At 42.0% G+C, this 23,900-nt stretch overlaps 3 protein-coding genes across 7 annotated transcripts; 1 reads left to right on the top strand and 2 right to left on the bottom strand.

Moving 5' to 3' along the window:
* Positions 1-137: 137 nt before the first annotated feature.
* On the bottom strand, positions 138-7,013 carry si:ch73-95l15.5 (uncharacterized). Of its 2 annotated transcripts, XM_027024465.3 has the most exons (12): positions 6,865-7,013; positions 6,181-6,215; positions 5,889-6,082; positions 4,672-5,711; positions 4,311-4,457; positions 3,283-3,366; positions 3,067-3,180; positions 2,621-2,770; positions 2,161-2,328; positions 1,789-1,980; positions 1,265-1,456; positions 138-1,055 (listed from the first exon to the last, which is right to left on the bottom strand). In XM_027024465.3, the coding sequence occupies exons 3-12, from the start codon at positions 6,061-6,063 to the stop codon at positions 951-953; spliced, it is 2,367 nt and encodes a 788-aa protein (XP_026880266.2). In that variant the 5' UTR covers positions 6,064-6,082; positions 6,181-6,215; positions 6,865-7,013; the 3' UTR covers positions 138-950. The 2 variants fall into 2 exon arrangements, with proteins under 2 accessions (XP_026880266.2, XP_026880265.2); XM_027024464.3 differs by lacking the exon at positions 6,181-6,215.
* Positions 7,014-7,165: 152 nt separating this feature from the next.
* Positions 7,166-10,696, bottom strand: ppt2a.2 (palmitoyl-protein thioesterase 2a, tandem duplicate 2). Its single transcript, XM_027024475.3, has 8 exons — positions 10,414-10,696; positions 9,590-9,743; positions 9,384-9,479; positions 9,190-9,297; positions 8,814-8,897; positions 8,544-8,628; positions 8,079-8,133; positions 7,166-7,554 (listed from the first exon to the last, which is right to left on the bottom strand). The coding sequence occupies exons 1-8, from the start codon at positions 10,552-10,554 to the stop codon at positions 7,411-7,413; spliced, it is 867 nt and encodes a 288-aa protein (XP_026880276.2). The 5' UTR covers positions 10,555-10,696; the 3' UTR covers positions 7,166-7,410.
* A 1,031-nt stretch (positions 10,697-11,727) lies between these two features.
* dhx16 (DEAH (Asp-Glu-Ala-His) box polypeptide 16) lies at positions 11,728-23,841 on the top strand. 4 transcript variants are annotated; one of them, XM_027024470.3, is made up of 21 exons: positions 11,728-11,790; positions 12,352-12,568; positions 12,662-12,900; positions 13,002-13,182; positions 13,293-13,349; positions 13,528-13,782; positions 14,293-14,532; positions 14,852-15,040; positions 15,142-15,252; positions 15,381-15,496; positions 15,772-15,982; positions 16,115-16,213; positions 16,329-16,481; positions 16,832-16,972; positions 17,249-17,411; positions 18,305-18,423; positions 18,650-18,717; positions 18,836-18,998; positions 20,360-20,521; positions 21,629-21,802; positions 22,088-23,841. In XM_027024470.3, the coding sequence occupies exons 1-21, from the start codon at positions 11,783-11,785 to the stop codon at positions 22,214-22,216; spliced, it is 3,195 nt and encodes a 1,064-aa protein (XP_026880271.2). In that variant the 5' UTR covers positions 11,728-11,782; the 3' UTR covers positions 22,217-23,841. The 4 variants fall into 4 exon arrangements, with proteins under 4 accessions (XP_026880271.2, XP_026880274.2, XP_026880275.2 ...); XM_027024471.3 differs by lacking the exon at positions 11,728-11,790 and adding an exon at positions 11,844-11,947; XM_027024473.3 differs by lacking the exons at positions 21,629-21,802; positions 22,088-23,841 and adding an exon at positions 20,837-21,622.
* The last annotated feature ends 59 nt before the right edge of the window (positions 23,842-23,900 follow it).

The following is a 23,900-nucleotide window of genomic DNA, read 5'->3' as shown; positions in this document are numbered from 1 at the left end:
CAACGTCTGAGTTGCAATCAGCAGAGATCACGTTACGGTTAAACGTGACACGCTCCCCGGGAGCGAACAAAGCTCACGTCGCAAGCTTTTTTTTTCCGGTATGGAATTTAAATATATTAAGGAAGACACGTTTTGTTTTGGCATCGTCAGTAAATTGTTTATTGTTACCAAGAACAGCAGAAAGTTGGTCAGAAAAAACACTCTCTCGTGAAATAAAAGTAACCTGTTAAATTACAGGTAGGCACAGCCAGAGAGATCGTCAAGTGAATTTTAGTTGTACTCCTTTATAAATATCAGTCTAAGAAAATACCCATACTCTTACATTCCACGAGAATAAAATCTATTAGATTAAAAAACACAAATAATATACCCAACAGAATCATTATAGAAGCAATAAAAAAATGCCATTTTTGAAAACCATAGATAAACTCTCTCTCTCTCCAAGGCCTGGAGGAAATGTAATTGTTTACACACAAAATGAGGACATATATAAATGTAGCAGAACCCAAGAAAGAAAACACCAACAAAACCAGTATAAAACCTGAGATGACATAACACCAAACTAATAATAAATACAGAATGACCTTGAGGTCTTGGAAAGACATTTGGGTGATTCAAGGAGGCACTGAAAAAAGGGGGAAAAGAAAAATACAACAAGACAAGAAAAACACCATTCCTGCAAAGAGTATTAGCCGAAACACATTTGACAGTTTCAGCTGGCAGCATACAGCAGTGATGGACAAGATTCTATCCTGAAGACACCGAGATGATTGCTGAGATTAGCAGCCATGCAGATGATACAATGAGAGAATTATCACTCTTTGGGATTAAATTTCAGTGTTTCAAATTATGGAACCAACCCATTATAAATATAACATTCATTAGTCATATTAAAGTGCATATTTGTCAATTTCTCTCTTGTACACATGCACACCCACAGACAAACACACTTACAATGTGTGTTTGAGGGCAACTCTGGGTTCAATCTTACTGGAGATGTTTTGGTGCAGTTCTATTAGCACTCCATCACGCTTCTCCGCATCCAAGAGGACTTGCTGGTTTAAAAAAAAAAAAAAAAAATGAACACAACCCTAGATTACCACACTGCTACAGTCTAATCAAGAAAGACATAAGAATGCCAAGGAGGATGTTCTGATTTCTTCATAAAAGGGGACATGTTGTGAAGTAATCAAAGACAGTCACAAATTGAAGTGTGGAAGGGTCATCTATTGTGTGATGCGAGAGGAACAGCAAGCACACGTACCTCTATGATCTTATCCCTCTTCTGCAAACTCTCCCTCATCCTGGCCTCTTCCAGGTCCAACTCCACCTTCTCAGTGTGCCATGCATGTTCCGCCTGTTTGTGTGCTTTGACTGCCTCCCTCAGCTCCCCACGCGCATCTCTCAGCTGCACTGAGACTTCCTCCATGGCTCGTTTGTGACTTTGCCTTTGGCCCTGGCAACCAACCAACCAACCAGCAAATCTCAGAGCAGAAACTATGAGATGTCAAATACTTTTAAGATTTATGCATTTTCTTTTAACATGCCATTAAAATGGAAGAATAATGCAGAAAATACTAGTGAAAATTATTTTACAATGGCTTGTACTGCAGAGCATAATATTTCTGCTAAATATATTATGTTAAGGCTTTGCATGGCCAGTAAATATAACCAATACTGAAACAAATGATTGCCCTCTGACCACTGATGTGCACAGGAAAACTATGCACACCATAATACCGATGAGAAAATGGTTGAGAAAGCAGCAAGGAAGTTGTGTCATCTTACCTCGATTACAACCTCTGCGTCTTTTAAAGCTGTAGAAAGCTGGGATATTTCCTGTCCCATAATGACACTTTGATCTTCCCAATCCTTCAGGCAAGCTGCAAGCAGGGACTCCTGCTCTCGTACCTGATTGGCCAGGGCAGCCTCGGCTCCACTTCCTGACAGCCCCCGACCAATCAGTGAATCTGAGAGGGCCTGTGTGCAAGCATCAATATTTAACAGTGTTTTTTAACAGATTGCAGTATTTCTGTAGATTATGGCATTAGCCATTAGGTTTCACAAGAACAAACTTATGAGAATTTGCCAAAAAAGGGAAAAGAAATTAAGCAGAGTAGAACAGGATGGGGGGGGGGAGAAAGGGAATCCATTCTCAACCTGAACATTATTGTGGGAGCTCTCAAGCGCCTCCTGCAGACGGGAGATTACATTCTCCTTTTCCTGTAGCACTCCTTGCAAGGCAGTCTCTCGCGCTTTCCACACCACCCTCTGTTTCTGCACATCTTCCAGTGATCGCATCCGCTCAGCCAGCTCCACCCACAAATGCTGAGAAGAAAAGAAGAGAACACAACACTGAAAAGGTCACACTGTTTGACCAGAGCAGCAAGTTATAAAAGCTATGATCATTTTCACTACAAACAAAATAGGATTTTACTAGGCTGTAGTTAAATCCTAAAGTGTGAGACAATCCAAAAGCACAGTATTGAAGGTTTTGAACTGAACACTAACAATTTCATAAAAGCCCAGTGTAAAAGCTCAGAAGTGAGACATTCATCAGTAAACATCAAGGCAAGGCATACTGGCAAATAAACAGAGAGCCTGTGTGTGTTTGCCTTACATTTATGACATCCTGGTTACTCTGGAGTACACTGTTGAGTGTGATGAGGTCTCTCTCCCGCTGCCTGCCTGCCTGTCGGAGGCTCTCCAGCTCTTTCTGCACACTGCATTCGCTCTCTCTAAGGTCAGACACCTGGGCCTCCAGCACACTCTGAGAACCCCCCCCCCACACACACACACACACAATTATACACAGTGTATTTACAGTACCATGAAAAGGCTGTTCTTTCAGTCAGGATTAACGTTTTATATATTGTTTGCATCTTTTAATGGTTTATGAAGAACAGTCACACTCCTGTACAGTAAAACATTACATTCTGGCAAGGCCTTTTAAAAGAATCCAGTTTGTTCACTTTTTTGAAAGTATTGGTGGTGTGTAGCAGGCTTTGGTGCGCCACAGTGCTGTGAACTGCACCCCCTAGTGGGCCAACTGACCCAGTGCCTCACCTCCCGCTCTGAGAGCATGTTGCTCTGACCCAGTGTCATCTTGATGAGTTTATCGGTGTCCTGTATGCCAGCTCCCACCTCAACACACAGCTTTCGGATCAGAGTCACACATTCCTGAGGAAGGATGCAACTCAAAGTCAGTCAGCTTGTTGCCTGTTGCAAGGCCTCAGACATACTTGCAATCAGCAAACCAATTGCTGTACTGCTAAAGCTGACCTGAATGACCTTTTCTCTGCTTTGCAGTGACTGGCTAAGGTGGTGAATGAGTTCACTCTCACTCTGGGAGTTGCTGGGTAGATACTGCAATACAACAACAAAGATATAGACACACAGACACACAGCAGTTATTTGCCCTCATACAGCCATATTAGAAAGGACAATGGAGGTCATTCTCCTGCCTTAAAGATTCTTAAGAATGTATTGCAAATAAGTGCATCCCAATTATGTGAACAGATTCAAGAACAAATCTAAAATACAACAACAACCCCCCCCCACACACACACACACACACAGCTACACAAATGTATAGTTTCAGATAAGCTTTCAGGACACTGTAACCCAGATGGGCCAGAAAGCAGGAGTCTATATGCACCTTAGCAGCTGAGCTGCTAGTTAATGATATGCTTAAAAAAAAAAAATCAGCCAAAGCCCAGGGCAAACTCCTCCTGTTGGGTAAGATTCCAAGAAGAGGGAGGCATGTGCATGTGTGTGTATGCATGCAAGTGTGTGGGTGTGGAGATGCATTTGTGAAAATCATCATGACAAAGCAACACACCCTTTGAAATAAAAACACACCATTTGCCTTTCCTAACACGCTACTTGTGTAAGAACATTACTGCAGTGACACCGAGTTGGTTTAACCAGGGTCTATGTACAAACAGTTCAAGTATTTTCCAGTCAACCACCACACTTAGGAGTTCCTGTGATTTAAAAAGTGCTCACTCTATTAGTAGGGATGTCTTGTCTTAAAGTACCAGGTACTAAATTACAACAACTTATTGGTATGCAGCAGTTGCATATCCTTTAAATTATAATATTATATAGATGAATAACAATTAGCCTACAAATGTAACATTTTACTATCTGCAATGTAACAGCATTACCCTGACACTTAATCCATACAAATGCAACAATTTTTCAGTTCGTCTCCAAGACATAAGAACTGTGGAAACAGCCTGAAGGACAAACCAACTGAGAAATGTCACATGGGTGCCTGTATTTCTGTTTAACTACATATTCCTTACCACTGGGGGTGAAGACACTGATGGACTGGCATTACTGGATTGGTCACCCTCCTGAAGCCCCTCCTCTAGGATCCTAATGCGAGCCTTTGCTTGATCCAATTGCTCCCGTAGCTGCCTGACCACAAGGTGCACTCTGCCTGTAGTGACCTGAATTATATTAAAACAAGTCACAAAGTGTTCTACAAAAGGCCAAACACAGGGTTTTAGCCACAGAAATCATTGTATGTTTTGCAAGATTGTAATATGCCAAAATAGTTTCTTAAGCCATCCTTAATAATTGCTTGTGATGTCTGTTAAACTGCCATTAATGCTAATTGCCTGAATGAATATATTCAAACAAAAACTACACACGTCTCCTCACCTCTCGGCACAGTGGCAGAAACTCATCTCTTAGTTCAGTCAGAACATCCTCCATCTCTCCACCCACCTCATCCTCCTCCAGATCAGCCCCCTCTCTGAATTTCAGCACTTGCACTAGCCCTTTCTTAGTTGATCCAGTGACACCATCCGTGCATCCTTGTGCCCTGCCCAAAACTGGGATGCGGCTTCCTGCTGGAGACCTGATTGGCTTTCCCTCAATTCCCTTCAGCTCTCGACGGATGGACTCTAAGACAAATGACTGCTCCTCGGGGAAATCAAATGGATCGGGCCCATCCAGATAGTCCAGCGATTGGGTGGAGAGTGTGCGGGATTTGGCTTGCAATGAATGGCAGGACCCAGATAAGGAGGCAGGACTAGAACCAAGTGATGGAGTTTTAGGCCAATGGAGGGGCATACTCCGGGACTTGTCTCTTGATAAACCTAAGGGTGAGGGAGCTTGCCCCGGCAGGTTACGAGGAACTCCGCATACGGACTCGTAATCGGAGTCAGACACCCTTAAAGAGTCACAACAATCACAGTTTTTCAACTTGCTGCATCTTTTACCTGTTCTCTTAAAATATGGACATGAGTCCGATTTTTCAGACCAACACTCATATGCAGAGAGTGCCATATTATCCCTCAACATCTCTCTGTAGGCTCCCCCTGGGTCCCCGTGCCTGTCCCCTTCCCCCAGCTCCACATCCTCCTCGCTGGAACTCTGCCTGGCCCTCAGATCAAATGGGTGGTGCTGTCTGTAAATACTTCTCACCCACCGTCTTAGACTATCCCTTTCCTTAGTCAGTTTCTGCAGCCTCTCACTGGAGAGCACTCGGACTCTGGCGATAACCGTGTCGAACTTAAACACTCGTTCTAGTACAGACACACACTTGCCACATATAAACTCCCCTCTTGCCTTCCCACGTGGTACAGCCTGCCCTAATATGTGTGTCAGTACAGAGAGCAGGTCCATTCCTTTATTAGGGGTGGGCAAGGTATGAGCTTTGTAGTGCAAATGCGAGGAACCAAGAGAAACAGTGCTACCTAAAAGAAACAGACAGATTATTTTTAACAGGTTTTGGACAAACTACTACATATTCAGAACACTGTACTGCAAGATACAGTCCTAGATTCATTCAGACATGCCTTCTGGATCATTTCAAACCCAGTTAAATGAAAAGATATCAAGTTGGTGCAAATGTGCGGTGGATTCATTCATACCCCATGGGCTGCTCTGGGCAGGAGACAAGGGGCAAGGAGACAGTGTGTTAGTAGACTCTGTTGGGGTGTGAATTTGACTGCCTTTTCTCTGACTGGCAAAAAGCCATCGGCGTTGGTTGCCTTGCAGATTGCCCCCACAGATGCGACATTCTTCAGCTTTGCTTCTAGTAGCCATCCTACAGGACGCCTGGGGCCTATAGAAGTTAAAGGTTGTGTGGTGGAATGAATATTTATTAGATTACAGCTACGAGACTGCAAGCTCCAACATGGCTTGCTTTGAAGATAATATTACCTGGTTTTATAACTCAGACGAGTTGAAGGCAGATTCTTTGTTTAATTCAAAAGGCAAAAAAAAAAAAATGCCTTTAGAGTGTGCATCACATCTAGTGTGAGTCTAACAAAAGTCTGTAGCGTAGATGACAGCTCACGTTTTCCCCAAACAGCAGCATGTTTACAGAGCCAGAATGTACACGTAGTCCTCGGCCAGCAAAACCGGACCAAAGTCGCTATTTGTGCAAACTGCGACCGCTTTGTTTTCGGAACCTGACGTACGTATTTTTCAAAACACTTAGGATTTTATATACATTTTTAACAATCTGCAAGATTGGCCATAGCCTCGAATGGAGAATGAAATATACAAATATACAAACAAAAAAACTTCACATTTCGCCAAACGAATTCTAAATCTCAGAAAGTCAAAAGCAAACCCAGCAGTTCCCCACTCAAAGTGGACAGCGCGGTCGTTTACTCACTTACGGGATCTTGAATACATGGAAAAACTAAACCGACTGTCTACGCTAAAATCTTTAGAGACGGTGCTCGACAAGCGAAAACCCTTAGGCTAGTAATCCGCTCTGCGAAGAGCGTAACGTGGAAAATTAAGCTTTATAAACTTCGACTGCATAACAAGTACAGTAAACGTTCAGAATCTCAAAGTAACAAGCTACATTTCGCTTTAAATTCATAAAATACCTACCAGGAACTCAAGCACGCCCGAGCCGGAGCGAAAACCTTAGCGCTCTACCTGGTTTGCTGACGTAATCGTTTACGGGCTACCTGTTGTGTGGAGGCCCGAGTTATAACGCTGCCACGCAGCTATAGGCGAGCAACCATAAAAGCTTCTGTGTTCTGTTCTGTCTGTGTGGTCTTAATTCGTGATATTACATAATCACGGTACACACACACACACACACACACACACACACACACACTAAATCACTCTATTTGAATAAAAAGAGATTTTTTGTTTAAATATTTTTTTCCTTTAATTCCTGGGAAGTTGTATAAAAATTCTACACCAAAATCGCCCTATATCATTTTGCAATACAGTATAAGTTTTCATAGCATTTCAAGTTTTTAAGGACCTTTTCAACTGTATAACTTACAAATGCTTATTTTGTTTATTCAGATCTTATTCTACATGCCTTCAGAGAATGTGTGTGTGTGTGTGTGTGTGTGTGTGTGTGTGTGTGTGTGTGTGTGTGTGTGTGTGTGTGTGTGTGTGTGTGACTGTTTTAGGCACCTATGTCAGCCATTGCTCTATGCAGTTTTTGTACACAGTGAAGTTTGTGTGCCAGAAGGCATGCCTGACTCCAGAGAATGCACACCGGACCACGGCTCCACTGGAGTCCATTGTCTTCAGGCCAAACGTATCATTTTGGTACCACTGAAGAAAGAGCAGAGAATATCTCAGCCCAAACGAACCTAATGCTGAGGTGATTTGATTGCATTATTCATTTTTCAATTTAAGTGCATTATTAAGTTTGACTTGAGTGCATTTTTAAGTTTGATTAGAGTGCCTTATTAAGCTTGTACTCCATCTTACCACTTGTTTCTTTATTTCAACTACTGTTTCAATCCATTTTTAATTGATTTGAGTGCATTACATTTTATTAGATTGAATTATTAAGCTTGATTTAAGTGTATTTTTAAGTTTGATTAGAGTGCATTATTAAGTGTGATTTAAGTGTATTTTTAAGTTTGATTAGAGTGCCTTATTAAGCTTGTACTCCATCTTACCACTTGTTTCTTTATTTCAACTACTGTTTCAATCCATTTTTAATTGATTTGAGTGCATTACATTTTATTAGATTGAATTATTAAGCTTGATTTAAGTGTATTTTTAAGTTTGATTAGAGTGTATTATTAAGTGTGATTTGAGTGCATTTATAAGGTTGTGCTACAGCTCACCTCTTGTTGTTTCATTTCGACTACTGTTTCATTGCTGTCATAGAATCCAAAGAAACTGTTTGGGCAAGAGGAAAAAAAACGGTATAGAAATACCATTTGTGATGAGTTTCTCACAGTGAGCCAAATGCATCTGAAGTCTTTTCATGGTGTCAAATGTGCTCTTCAAAATACCACAACCCTTTGAATATTTTTGAAGGGGAAGAGTCATTTATCATATTCTGTCTACTGAGGCCCAGCCCAGCTTCACTCTTAATAGGGTAGCTAGAGGACCAGGTATTCACTGAAATATTTATTTATAACAAGCACTTTCATGGGCAACACTACTGATGTTTTTTAAATGTGTGTTTTGTTTCATCTTTAAGGATAACATGTTCTTTAACCTTCACCGCAGCATCTGTTCAAATATTTTGGGGATTGATTATTTATTTCTGAAAATCCACTATCTCAAACTACCCAGACTGATACCTTGACTGCCAGGGTGTGATAACACCATCATCTGGTCCTCCAATCAACACCAATTTCTTAATGCGCAAAAAGCTTTCTCGCCATTCTAGAAAAGAGGAAGAGAAAGATGAACATAGTTTCGGCTATAACGTTGCAAAGTGTGTCAATGATATTTTATCCATACTAAACAATGTAAAGTAAATGTTTACTTGCTAAATATGTATGTTTTCAAGGTGTTTTTCTATGAGTTTGAAAGGTGCAGTGCTTTTTTTTTGCACAGAGGGATCTCACTTGATAAATTGGAATGTTTTCTCTCGCCATTCAAAAGGGCAAGATAATTGCTGCTCGTTAAGTACCTCGCTCTCTGGTGTGGATCTAAAGAATTAACAGTGACAATGGGTGGAAAATGATCCATGATCCCATTAGTGGAAAATAAACATTTCTATGATGTTATATAAAATCAAATGATCATAACAACAAAAACAAGTTCAAAACAAAAGAAGTGTAAATGTTAAACACACACACACACACACACACACACACACACACACACACAAAACCATACAAGACAGACATGGTGAGTTGCAAAATGATAATGAGACACTGCATCCTGCTGCCTGGGGTGTTCTAAAATGATGATTGAAACTGAAAAGGCCCAACCTTTTACCATTCCAATAGTTGCAGATTGAGATCTTTTGTCCCCATGGGTTATAACACAGATGATAAACCTTTGACTTCATACAATGTGGGAAGACATTTTCCAAATAAGATGTGTCTATAGAACAAAGAAAATTCGATGTGTGAAACAAGAATAGAAATTTCTACATAATGCAGTACATAATGCAATATGCTTATACTAACCTCCATACTGGCCAACTAGCGGTGATGAGAGGAGGATCAGAGAATGGATATTATGTTTAGGAAAAGTGGCAAGAACACCACGGCACACCAAACCACCTGCACAGAGATCAGAGATCATGATGCTGATCATCACAAAGTCAAATGTTCTGTGACAAGAAGGTTAAGCTCAGGATGTGAGAGAGAGTTAGCGTTAAATGGCAGCTGACCTTGTGAGAAGCAAATGAGATGGATTCCATCTGGGGCCATCTGCATGATGGGTTCGATAACCTTTCCAAAGCCCTTAACCTGCTCCCACAAAGGTTTTAGGCTGGCCAAATCATCATACAAGTCCACTGTGGTCACCATGGTACCAGGGTGGGACTAGGAAACAAAGCACAAAAAGAGAAGTCTGAGAGTTACATTAAAAACTGAAAGATTAAAATGTAGAAGTGGCAGCAGGTGACTGTTCACATCCTTAAAATCTTCTCCAGGACATCTTCTATGATTGGATTAAATGATGACGCTAAATGAAAAAAAATTGTTTAAAAGAATATTCTGGAGAGACATATTAAAATGTAAAACTGGTTGAAGGGTATGTGTATATTCCAAAAGTCCAGCAACACACAAAGTCTATTTAAGTAGGATCACCTTGATTTTGGTTTAAAATTGCCCCACTAAATAAAATACTGTGTATAAAATACATACACTATTTAAAGGAACCCAAGGGCAGGTTATTTGAGCTTGTCACACTGGAAAAGTAATCTTAAAAGTAATCTCAAAAATAACCTGAGAAGTAATGTGTGCTTTAATGCAGATTTTGAGACATACATTACAATGACAGTGAGTAGAAATTGATAATTCTCTGCATTACTTACGCCTTAAATAGGAAGTGCTCTGAGCAGTTTCTAAAGTATTACTTTAAAGTTAACTTTATGTATGAAAATAATAATATCTTGCCTAATATGTATGAATATAATAGTATTTTGCCTAAATCAAACTAAATATTGAGTAGGCTAAGTTTGAAATCTAGTGAAATCACATCTTTCCATACCTGATTGATGAAATTTGCCATCTGGATGAATTGTTTAGGCCCATCAAAAAGTCCATGAACAATAATGACAGGACGATATCTCATCTCTGCAGCTACAAGAAGTTCCATAAAGAAAAGCATGCAATACATTAAATTATTCATTATTTTCTTTGTCCCAAATTATTAGGTGACTACTAAGTCCATAAATTAAAAAGTCTAAATTGTTATTAACTTGTGCATTCAAACTATCTTATTAAAATTTAAATTTAAAGTTGTCTATAGATCATAATAATGCAGTGTGGATATGGAAATAAAGAGCCTGAGTTTGTTAGCAGACTCAGTTTCCTCTTTTTATTTTTATGTGAGGTGTCCAGACCACTTCCTGAATGTTTCTGAAAAAGATCTTACCATAATCTGAAAGATACTTCTTGTTTTTAATTGGCATCATAATAGATTTACTTTCATCACTATACCTCAACTCTAAGGCATTTCTCTTTTGTACAGCCCGTTTCCATGTGTGGAAAATGAATGGATGCACATACAATTTGTAATGAATGCTGATCACCTTGTAATTTGCTGAAAGCTTGTGTGGAGACCTATGCTTTCAGCTGCAGAGACTCTCTCTATATATATAAGTTGTTGGATAGCTCACTGGGTCAGCTCAAGACGGAGGAGGAGGAAGGAACCTTATATATCAGTTTATATATAGGTCCTCCTACTACTACTTCAGAAGCACTTTGCTTGCACAGCTGATGAAGGACCTCTATCCAAAATGTCCTGTTTGTGTACCTCTTGAATATATATATATATATATATATATATATATATATATATATATATATATATATATATATATATATATATATATATATATGTATATATATGTATATATGTATGTGTGTGTGTGTGTGTGTGTGTGTGTGTGTGTGTGTGTGTGTGTGTGTGTGTGTGTATGTATTTTGTAGGTTTCTGTGTTGCAGCTGTTGCCAGAGCATAGCACTGATTTAAGTATGATTGAAGGCAGATTAAGAGCATTGTCATATATAATGTTTGCACTGCACCTAAGAATTAGTTCCAAGGCAGTCAGACAGTTGGCCAAGAAGAAAAGGTAAAAACTAATGTAGTGTAAATGTTATGAACACACACACACACACACACACACACACACACACACACACACACACACACACACACACACACACAGTATTTAAGCATGCATGTTTCATATACAATTTGTATGTCATCCTTGGTGACCTTTAATATATCCTCAGTTACAAGTAAACTTTTTTATGGGGGTGGTTTTTATGGATACTATTATTTTGATGACTAGCGGAAGGAGAATGTAACTCGCCGGAAGTAAATAAACTTAAGCGGAACGCGTGAATAGCGAATGCTAATGTAAGTTGCTAAATTATATGTTTTGGGGATAGTACTGCGTAGCAGTTTACTGCATCTGCAAATATAATTTGTGATAATGGCATATATTTCTTAGGCGCTCACATACGATGTTGAACTTAACAAAGTGAGGAGTGCTTTAGATACAAAGCAAGTAACAGTAAGTAGACTTAGCTTGGCTAACGACTAGCTCACATTACTGAACTTGTCTAGTTGTTGGTCTCTGATCTAAGTTAGCTAGGTTAGGTTAATGTAATGTACAGTGAAACGGCATCACCTTTCATTCTTGTAGCATTAGCTCTGTTTTCCAGTGTTGTGTGTCATGACCCATTATAGCCCACTTATTAGTTATTTAGCTAGCTAGGTTAGCTAACTAGCTACCCAACTGTGTATGATAACGAGCGGTAGAGCTTTATAGCTGGGGACGTTCACAGACATTGTAGCTAGCTACTAACGTCTGAAGTGTTTTGCCTCCATTTGTAGTTGTTAGTCATCAGTGGTCTTAGAAAACTGGTCTGATGAAAGTGTTGTAATGTAATGGTTAATATGCAAATCTCTTCGCAGCTGCTCTCTTGCCATCAAAATGGCAAATCTGGAGCAGTGGGTTAGTGACCGGCTCCATGACATCTTGGGGCTGAGCGATAGATATGTGGCCCAATTCATGATCGGCCTGGTAAAGAAGTCCTCTGGGCCACAGGACTTTGTTGTTCGTCTGCAACAGACTGGAACTATTGACATTGACCAGAGAATAACTGCATTTGCCCAGGAGTTATACAACAAGGTAAGTTTGTTTAGCAACTCAAGACGGCATTTTGAGTAATCTTACTGTACCTGTATGGTTAAGCAAATTTACTTTGTCATATTTCTTGTTCAGGTTCCAAAGAAACAGGTCATTGAGAAACCAGCAAGAGCAATAGAGCGTCAGGCTATAGAGATGGAGCGAAAGAACAAAACTTACACTCTTCTGGAGGACAGTGATTGTGATGAAGAGACACCCAGAGAAATGGGGAAAGAAAAGAAAAGCAAAGAGAAGGACAGAGGGAAGAAAAGGAAGCATCTCAGACAAAAAAGAGATGAAAGTCCATCATCAAGCGAAGACGACAGAAAAAATCGGTGCGCTGTTGCACACCTTTCTCAAAAGCTATGGCAAATTTGTTTACATTTGTTTCCTTTGTTTGATTACATTTTTAATTACATTGCCTTGCTCTGATCAGCACCAAGGCAGCTTCACCTGAGCCAAAGAAAGCAGTGAAAGAGGAAGAAGAGGAAGAAGAGTGGGAAAAGGAGGAACGAGAGAGGCTACAGGATCTGGAAGAGAGGGATGCCTTTGCAGAAAGAGTGAAGAAGAGGGATAAAGAGAACACTAGGCACATACTTGAGAGGAATGACAAAAAGGTGGGGTGGGGGGAGGGGGAGGGGGCTTGAAGCACTGTCCTCATTAGGATAACAGTGGGAAGAGCGTGAAAAGCCCAGAAGCCTAACTGAACCTCATATCTCCTCCTTAGGCATATGAAGAGGCTCAGAAGAGGTTGAAGATGGCTGAAGATGATCAAAAGAAGATGGTAAGGTGTTCTCACATGCACACACAACATTTCTCTGTCTAACTTACCATGGCTTGTTAGAACTGGTGGGATGATCTCATTGCGAAATTCATGTTGAATTTAAAAAAGAGTGCTAAAGTGCATACCACAGGCACGTATCCCACAGCATCGGTCCATTGCTCTCGTACCTTCTCTCCAGCTGCCAGAGCTGCGGAAACAGTCCCGCTGGGCATACCTGGCCAAGAGAGAAGAGGAGAAGCTGGAGGACCTGGAGGCAGAGATCGTGGACGAGGAGTATCTGTTCTCCAACGAGAAACTCACTGAACATGAGAGGAAAGAACTGGAGTACAAAAAGCAGATCCGAGACCTGGCGCAAGACTACAAGAAAGCCGGAGCAAGGGAGAAAGAGGAGAGAAAGAACCGTTATTACATGCCAGAGGAGGTCAGAAGTAAGGTATGTCAAAAGTTATGACCATAATAATTCAGCTTGTCAACTGTAGCCAACATAATTCGGTGCTTTATAGTATGTTTGCTGGGGGCTTATGTTCTTGTATTTTACTTATTTTCTGCCTCACATTAACATTATTGTCCTGAGAGAGAACATGGTGAAGTATCTGCAGGTAAAGGGCTAGGATTCTGGAGGTAGCGTTATGGTACCTTTGGGATGCTAGAGGTAGGTTTAGGGTACCTTTAGGGTTCTAGAGATGGTGTTAGGGTACCTTTAGGGTTCTAGAGGTAGGGTTAGGGTACCTTTAGGGTTCTTGGGGTAGGGTTGGGATACCTTTTAGGGTTCTAGTGGTAGGGTTGGGGTACCTTTTAGGGTTCTTGGGGTAGGGTTAGGGTACCTTTAGGGTTCTAGAGGTAGGGTTAGGGTACCTTTTAGGGTTCCATGTCTATTTTAATTGCTCTTTTCCTCTCTTTCTCTTTGCTCCCATTTCTCACGCTCTTACCCGGTTCCTCTCAGACGATTCCCCAGAGAGACATGGAGCTGGAGTTTGACGAGGCCCCCCGTGAGGGGGGCGGGGAGCAGGGGCGCTGGGAGGAGGCACGCGTCGCCACAGCCACCCTGCAGTTCGGGGCACGCGAGGAGAGGGAGAGACGTCTGAAGGAAGAGAAAGAGAAGTACCAGCTAGTGCTCGAGGAAGAGGAGATGATCAACTTTGTCAGCACTGCCATCACCATGAAGGGGACGCTCTCTGAGAAGGTTGGTGCAAAGATAAAGTCTTTCACTGTAAGAGATGTCTTCAGTTAGTATCAGCATCCTCTAATCTTCCTCTTTAACCCAGACTTCTTCACATGATGTATTGCTTGTAGCTGGGCTGCCCAACTTTGGTCTATGAGATCCAACCCAAATCTAAGGCACCTGATCCAGTCAATTAAGTAGCACCTTAATATTAGATCAACATGTGTTGCAATTAAACTATGTAATAGTAGAACTCAAGGACCAGAGTTGGGTGCCCCTACCCTGAAATATTGATAATATTATGTGATCCTGTGTGTAATCTCCCTGCGGTCGCTGACAGGAAAGTGAGCCCGAACTCTCTCAGGCTGAGAAAGAGATGCTGTCCATCCAGGAGGTGAGACGTAGCCTGCCAGTGTTCCCCTACAGGGAGGACCTCCTCTCTGCTATCCGAGACCACCAGATCTTGGTCATCGAGGGTGAGACTGGTTCTGGCAAGACCACCCAGATCCCTCAGTACCTCAAAGAGGATGTAAGAACTTGGGGACATTTAAGTCTGTAGTGCTAAAAAGGCATCATCCTTGATTTTTAGCTGCACATTTTGGAGCATGTTGCCTTGTCTCCATCTCTCAGGGTTACACTAGAGGAGGGATGAAAATCGGCTGCACGCAGCCTCGTCGGGTAGCAGCCATGTCTGTGGCAGCCCGAGTGGCTCAAGAAATGGGAGTTAAACTGGGCAATGAGGTGAGAATCTTTTTCCAATACAGACTTCTACACAGACTTCATTGATTCTGTGAGGAGAATACGGATTTAAATGTGACCTGGTCAGGTAAGTTCGGAGTGGTGATGGGTGCTTGTTTTGTCCTGCTCAGGTGGGCTATAGCATCCGTTTTGAGGACTGTACGTCTGAACGCACCGTGCTGAAATACATGACTGACGGTATGCTCCTCAGAGAGTTCCTCACTGAACCTGACCTGGCCAGCTACAGGTACCATTTGCACTAACAGCTACTTCCACCATAGTGGAGTGTGTTGACAGCTTTGGCACAAGTTCATATTTATTTATTAATGATTATTCAAGTAGTGGTTCACTAGTCTGCCAGTGTATCAGCATGAGAGATTTAAAATCTCTGCTCTCCTGAAGCAAAATCATATCTCTCGATCGCGCATCTGCAAGGTTTACATTTACAGTCCATTCCTTTTTATTGTATCTGCCATCATTGGATTCTGGTCTAACTCTGCATCTGTCTCTCAACTCCCACAGCGTGATCATCATCGACGAAGCGCACGAGAGGACGCTGCACACGGACATCCTGTTCGGCCTGATCAAAGACATTGCCCGCTTCCGGCCCGACCTCAAGGTGCTGGTGGCCAGCGCAACCCTGGACACAGAGCGCTTCTCCTGCTTCTTTGATGATGCACCCGTCTTCCGCATCCCGGGCCGCCGTTTTCCCGTCGACATCTATTACACCAAGGCACGTCATATCGCGTGGTGGCGCGGCCATTCCCACTAACTCAAAACGTGTTACTAACACTGATAATATCATATTAACCTATTTTGGGGCGCGCATTCCTTACGAATATTTGCGTGTCGTTTTGTTGCACAGGCTCCAGAGGCCGATTATCTAGAGGCATGTGTGGTATCGGTCCTGCAGATCCACGTCACGCAACCCGCTGGTGACATCCTCGTGTTCCTGACGGGACAGGTCAGTCTGCGTGACCCGTGTGTACTCGCTCTCCACGCGGCACTAGGACGATTCGGCCATGTGCTTCTCGCTGCTTCCATTCCTGTCCCAAAGTCCCTTTCGTGTGGCGCTGCAGGAGGAGATTGAGGCATGTTGCGAGCTGCTGCAGGAGAGGTGTAGACGGCTCGGTTCAAAGATTGCTGAGCTCATCGTCCTCCCCATCTATGCCAACCTGCCCTCTGACATGCAGGCCAAGATTTTTAACCCCACACCTCCCGGAGCACGCAAGGTACATGCACGAATCGTTAATCTGCAGTTTGGAACAATGCGTATCAGGGGGCTCCTAAGTTAATTGCAGTTAATTCAATTGAATTGAAAGTCACATTAATGTGTAATGCATTGCTTGCTTATAAATACTGCATTTAATCACATATTCTTAGGTTAATTTAAGAAAAATGAAGAGAAACAATGCCATAGAAAATATGATGGTTTGCAGAGATATTACCAAGATATAAAATACCAGTAGTGAGGCACAACTAGCTGACGTCTCCAAATCAGCGTGTGAAATAATAAAAATAATCTCTTTTCCCCTAAATGCATATGAATGCAAATCATTCTAGATTGTTTTGTGTGTCCCAGGTTGTCGTAGCAACAAACATAGCGGAAACTTCGCTCACCATTGATGGCATCATCTACGTGATCGACCCAGGCTTCTGCAAGCAGAAGAGCTACAATGCCCGCACAGGCATGGAGTCACTCATTGTGACGCCGTGCTCACGGGTAAAAGACCCCCACTGACCTTTAGTGGTTCTTTGCTCTTTTCTGCATTTAATAGAATTCCAAAACAAATGCCGTCAAGTTTATAGGGAACGTGCCTCTTTTTGGAGAAGAGTTGCACCATGTTGTCAAGTTGCCCAACCTGCCTTGGGTACAAGCAGCATGCTCCACTCCTCTTCCTCGTGGCTGTAGGGAGCAAAATGGATGGCTTGATGCTTCTTTTAAGCACATCTCTTGCTCCGTTCTGAATAGTGGTATCTTTTCTCATTTATTTGACAGGCCTCGGCCAATCAGCGGGCAGGGCGGGCGGGCCGCGTGGCTGCTGGAAAATGCTTTAGGCTCTACACGGCCTGGGCCTTTAAGCACGAGATGGAGGAAACCACGGTCCCCGAGATCCAGAGGACCAACCTGGGCAATGTGGTTCTGCTGCTGAAGAGTCTGGGTAAGGAGGGGAAACGCACTGTGAGGGGAGATGATTTCTTTCTGCTACCACTAGGGGGAAATCACTCTATAGTACTGACAGCCAGGCAGCAATGTTATGTTTGTTTGTTTTTTTAAACAGGTACAACATAAGAGTGTTTGGCAAAATCTCCCATTCTCAGTGCATCGATAACGTTTATATTAGTGCAACATTAAATCATCACTAATTATGTCAGCTCATATTAAAACCTTTGTTGTCTAAAAGCAGTGACTTTCAGCTACAGTGTTCCTTGTAACAGGCTGACACACTGCAAACATTCCAGTCTGGGTTTGCTCATTGCCTAAATGCATAGCAAAAGCAGCTGGTAGAACAAGTCTTTTAAGACAAAGTTTCTTTTGGAGCGGGGGGAGACAATAAAGCAGATCTTCGCCAGGTGGAAAGACATGACTCACATTTTTGTTCTGAATTACTTGTTGTGTGCACACATTGTGCATGCCATATTCTGGGAATCATTCACTTGAAACATTTCTAAGAATGTTGGGTGTCGAGGCATATGGACGCACTCATGGCTGCTGAAGTCTCGGCTCCTGCCCTGATGTCATCAGCCCCGAAGGGCAGCATGTTTAAAGAATGCTGAAAGCATTCTTATATATTTTTTTTTTATTTACATGTTAACACCATACAAAATACCCAAGTAAACAATCAATGTTAATATTACTGATATTGTGTTGTGAATGGTACCTTCATTGATTAGCTTTCATAACCATATGATGTACATTTTCTGAAAACTGTCAGCCCATTTTTCTTTATTTTCATAAGCATGTCCCTATTTATTTATTTAGTTACCTCCCAACTTGTTTACACATCTCAATGTTTATGATCAAAATTCAGAAATCTATTTATATGATTGACAGGCATAAATGATCTCATCCATTTTGACTTCATGGACCCTCCGCCACATGAAACCCTGGTCCTGGCCCTGGAGCAGCTGTACGCTCTTGGGGCCCTTAACCACCTGGGAGAGCTTACCAAGGTATGGCTGCATGCACCTATCCGGCTTCGGTTCCTCAGGTCCTGCTGCCTTCACTGTTGCCATGCGACCAAGCCTGGTTTTACACATTGCACAAGCACAGTCTCGGACGCGCAGGCTCTCTGGCCCCTCTTTGATGGAATCTGACTTTACTGGGCCGGTTGCAATGTGCTACATGTAAACTCTACGGTGGTTGACCCGCTGACTCAACTTTGTTCTTTTGAGGCAGATGGGGAGGCGAATGGCTGAGCTCCCAGTAGACCCCATGCTTAGCAAAATGATCTTGGCCTCTGAACAGTGAGTCGCCTGTGCTGTTGTTCTAAGTCGAAACTCACCAAAGAGACATTTGTTTCGCCAGTTCTCTGTGCATGTTTTTTATTTTTTGAAACAGCCAAGTTCACTGTGATTCCTCTAGATACAAGTGCTCAGAGGAGGTGCTGACCATCGCTGCCATGCTGTCCGTCAACAACTCCATCTTCTACCGGCCCAAAGACAAGGTGGTGCATGCAGACAATGCCCGAATGAACTTTGTGGTGCCTGGAGGCGATCATCTAGTGCTCCTGAATGTATACACACAGGTAAATATAAAGGGGTGTGTGTGTGAGTGTGTGTGAGTGTGTGTCTGTGTGTGTGTTTTTTCTCTGGGATCGTCCTCTGGTTGGTTAAGGTAGGCTGTGAGTTTACTTACTTTTGCCTTAGATTCTGTTAAATTCAAGGCTTCTTGTCTGAACCTAGTTGCTTGTTTGATAGAGCTTATGTATTTTGTACTTCTAGGCATCAGCAGTGATCCCTGTACTTCTACAGTATTCTAGTTCATTGGTATCTGTGACCCTAACCTGCTGTACTGGCTAGGATGTATTCTATGAGTGAATGACAAAGCACTCACGTAAACGTGAGTGTGTGTGTGTGTGTGGGTGTGGGTGTGGGTGTGGGTGCATGTGTGTGTTTAGCCTCATGCTTGTTTTGTTTTTGTTTATTTTTAGCCTTACATTCAGTCTCTGATTTGTTGACAGCGTACGTGTCACTACATGTGTTGCTGTCAAATGTAACTGGTTTTACCTGTAGCCAGAACAGTCAACATCACACTGCATCATTACAAAGATGATGTGCAGTCTCTGGGGCAGTTAATCTAGTAAGATCACCACATAGCAGTGGGTTTTTTGAGCCAGTTTAACCCCTGATTGCATCATGCATAGAGTGCATGCCACAGTTATTGATGCCTTCATAAATATGACCAAAAAAAGCAATGGAAAACTGTCTTTGTTGTTTACCAGCTTAATCATACACAGGACATGGGAGAAAGCGAACCTTGCAGTAAAGGGGAATCACAGGCAGACAGCACCTCAATACCAAAAATGGTTTAGAAGGCTTGCCAGAACACCTCTCCGCACATGCAGCAGCCTAGAGATCTCTAAACTGCACCAGGACATGACTGGGCCTAGTTTTTGTGATCAGATGAGTTTTTGAGAAAAAACATATTGCTTTTTGGCACTATTGGTGGTCCATACAGAAATACTGTGAAGTACAGTTGTAGACCTGTGATTGTGTTGTATTGATTGATTGTTTTGAGGCCCTGAGAGTCTTGGTAGGTATTATTACAATAAGGGTCACATTAAACATTTGTCAAGTCAAATTTTATTTATATAGCACTTTTTCCAACAATCGTTGTCACAAAACGGATTTACAAATGTCCGAATCCAGGCTCCATGTGTTTGTGTTGGTAAATTATCAAGGATATTCCTGCTTTACAAAGTGTGCCAGTAATTCTGGTCAATATTCAAGATTTGTAGCCATTTCATTAAAATACTTTATCATGTGATCCTTTTCTTGACCTTTACAATGTAAAGCACTTTGAGATATTAGACTCACTCAAGATGATTTTTATTGTCATTTTTACTAAAGTTTGGATCATCTTTGTGTCCTTCTCCCTGGGTGACAGTGGGTGGAGAGCGGTTACTCCACTCAGTGGTGTTATGAGAACTTTATTCAGTACCGCTCCATGAAGCGGGCGCGAGACGTCCGGGAGCAGCTGGAGGGACTGATGGACCGAATCGAAGTGGAGCTCTGCAGCGCTAACGATGACTCCATCCCCATCCGCAAGGTAACCACCCTAAACCCTGCTGTGCTTACTCCACCCTCCTGAAGCATGCCCAAGCTAGCTTCTGTATTCGAAAGGCCAATATGTGTGTTCATCATTGTGCTAGCAATATGAATTCAAGAGGCAAAGACCTGGATATTCATTTATGTCTTAACCTAAATATTGATACTACAGACCCTTCTGAGCTAGTTGTGGCATATCGGTCTGCACCTACCTCTACCTCAATCTCTTACACTTTCTCTTTCTCTTTCTCTCTCTCTCTCTCTCTCTCTCTCTCTCTCTCTCTCTCTCTCTCTCTCTCTCTCATTTGCACAGTAGTTTGCTATGAAGTACCAGGTTTCTGTGTGAATGCATTGTTATGAAGATTTTCATGTACAGATGGTCAAAGAAGGCTACTCCAACATGGTCAAAGAAAGCTACTTCAACAGCACACACAAACACACACCTATGTGCCTACCCATAGTTGAAATGCCTACTAGTGTAGTCAGACTATGAGCTGCCTGCTTGTTACTTTGACGTGGTTAGAAATGCTGTTATCTCATCAACCTATTGTTAGCACTATTTTTGCTTTTCTTATTGTATGATGGAATTTATAAACACACTACGCTAAAAACATATTACCAACAGAACATTTTAGATGTACAGAAGATGTTTAATTAGTAAAGAACCAAGTTCTGTGTTTCTTCACCTGTTGGAATGCAGCCACACATGTTTTGAAAACCACAGAGCAGGAAGTTGACACATATTTATTGATCAGCACAGACCCATTTAGCAAAACCTATGAAGGTGCATTCTTTACTTAATAGCAACCCACTAATAAATATCAGCAGAGTAAAGCAAATGATCAAAATCTCCCATTTACTGTACAGTATTTAAACTGCTGTGTTCTGTCTTGCATAACATTTCTGTTTATCCCTCAGGGAGCTTCACCTTTGAACCAGTATTTACTTATTCTCAGGCCTTTCTACAAGGAATAGCAAACCTTAACCTCTGAAGACATGAAGAAACATCATCCTGCTCAAAATATGGCTTTATGTAGTGTTTTGCTTTATTCTTTAAGTAGTTTTTTGTTTTATTATTTATGTAGTGTTTTATTCGGTCATATCATAGGCAATCACAGCAGGTTATTTCTACCACACGGCTCGCCTCAGCAAAGGAGGTTACAAGACGGTGAAGCACCAGCAGACCGTGTATGTCCACCCCAACAGCTCCCTGTTCGAGGAGCAACCCCGCTGGATCATCTACCATGAGCTGGTCTTCACCACCAAGGAGTTCATGCGCCAGGTGACTTGTTTTAATGTCCTCTTACACTGTGTGTGTGTGTGTGTGTGTGTGTGTGTGTGTGTGTGTGTGTGTGTGTGTGTGTGTGTGTGTGTGTGTGTGTGTGTGTGTGTGTGTGTGTGTGTGTGCCTGCCTGCCTGCCTGCCTGCCTTTCAGTTTCCTGGATTTTTGTCTCACCTTTTACTCTATTTGCACTCAAACAGGCATCTTTGTCTTCTCTTTCTCGCCCTGTTCACATTTTGCTGTCTCACACTCACTGTCTCTGTCTCTCATCTGTCTGTCTGACAGGTGATCGAGATAGACAGCGGCTGGCTGCTGGAAGTGGCTCCTCACTACTACAAGAGTAAAGAACTGGAAGACGGCAGCAGCAAGAAAATGCCCCGGAAGCAGGGCAAAGCTCGGGAGGAGCTGGGCTGACCTTGGAGCGAAGCCTGCCCGCCATTGCTGCCAAGTAAGGCCCCAGCTACAATGGCCCAGCAGAGCCCCACAGGGTGAAAAGGAGAAAATCAAGCATGTGTATGGAGAGGACCATGAACAGTCTTCTTTATTCCACCCAGAGCCAAAGCCGTGTGGCTTTGTCACTCTCAAAGCTACAGGCCACTCTTCTCAATTAGCATGTTTGCAGAGTGGAAGATGATAAGATATCGGTTCTTTAAATTTGCTGTACTACGTTATATGTTTCATTTGGTATGAAATACACACTGTAATGGCAGTGTTTAAATAGTGAGATGCCCACAATAATTGTGTGGCAACAACAATTGTTTGGGAAAGAGAGAGTCCCAGTGACTCAGGATTCCATCTGATACCCGTCACCTTGAGTTACAGTTTGCTGGAGCTATTTTCGTATGCTTAAATCAGTCTGGATTAACAAAGCGCACAGTCATCCCATCAGAAGAATGACCGGTATCTTCAGAGGCTGTTATCTTGAGCTAGATCCCAAGGCAAACGCACACAGTGGGTGTGTGTTGATTTAAGCATGAATGTGCAAAAAACAAACTCTTAAACAGGGGCCAAACAACATGGAACTGAACTTGAAAGTACAATATTTAAACATTTTACTTCAGTTTGGTTTATGTTTCTGGAACTTGTGAATTCATGTTTTGAGTACTAAGGATTTATTATTCAAGTTACTTTTTTAGGCATTCCTGTACCTCTGCACTGATTTTAAATACACATACACTGTGCAGTTAAAAGTAAAAATAAAATTCTATTGCTTTTTTTTTCATACATTTTGTTCATTGAAATAGGAATGGATGTTTTGTACCTAAAATGCATCTAGTAAAAGGGAAAAAAATAACCTAAGGTGAGCAATGGGTTAATATGTTACAGCTTCATTGATTATTACCCTCATATTTTCACCTTCCGTGAGGTCTCACTGGGAAGAACAAAACTTGCAGGTCCTAGGTGAAGGTACCTGAGGGAAAAGTCAGATTAATAAGTATATTTAAAAGGAAACAAAAACACCTGAGATGGCTGATTCTGGAAAACACAAAATTCAAGGTGTGTCTTTATTCAGTAATGCAGCAGCTGTGGTGTATTCTAAGATGGCATGTATCTATCCTCAGTTTATACATCATTTTTGTGTGGTGTATAGCATTCTGCAGAGACTTTGCGTACTACAATGTTATTTTCAAAACAGATTGCCAGACTTTGTGATCTGGGAACCAAGAATACAATGGTAGTGTGATTTAGGCAAGCCAGTGGCATTTTCAGAGTTTTCCTTATTCTGTAAAATGGACTGTTCTAACCACTGACGGATGTCCCAGTGATTTCAAGAGGTTTGGAATGCTTCGCCCGGTTTCCTGTTTTAACAGACATCTGACTGATTTATAATAAGCTTTTGTGTTCATTGTGCATTTGTTTCCTCCAATCCTCCATGTTGCCTAAGAGGCGTACTCATCTTCGCTGGCTAATTCCAAGCAGGTGATCAACAATTTTTTTTAGGTGCTTGCTAAACTGTTTGCGTTTAGCAGACTTCTGAGTCATATTTGTTCTGCACTGCTTAGCCATCAAATAAATGTGCCAATGCTGTCATGTTCTTACACTCTTGGTTCTGGAATGTGTAATCCGATGTGAACGGAAGAGTCTATTACAGTGCAAA

This window comes from Electrophorus electricus, chromosome 17 (assembly GCF_041902795.1).
Source record: "Electrophorus electricus isolate QZ-2024a chromosome 17, ASM4190279v1, whole genome shotgun sequence".
Lineage (NCBI taxonomy): Eukaryota > Metazoa > Chordata > Actinopteri > Gymnotiformes > Gymnotidae > Electrophorus > Electrophorus electricus.
This window is presented reverse-complemented; position numbering and strand designations above follow the sequence as displayed.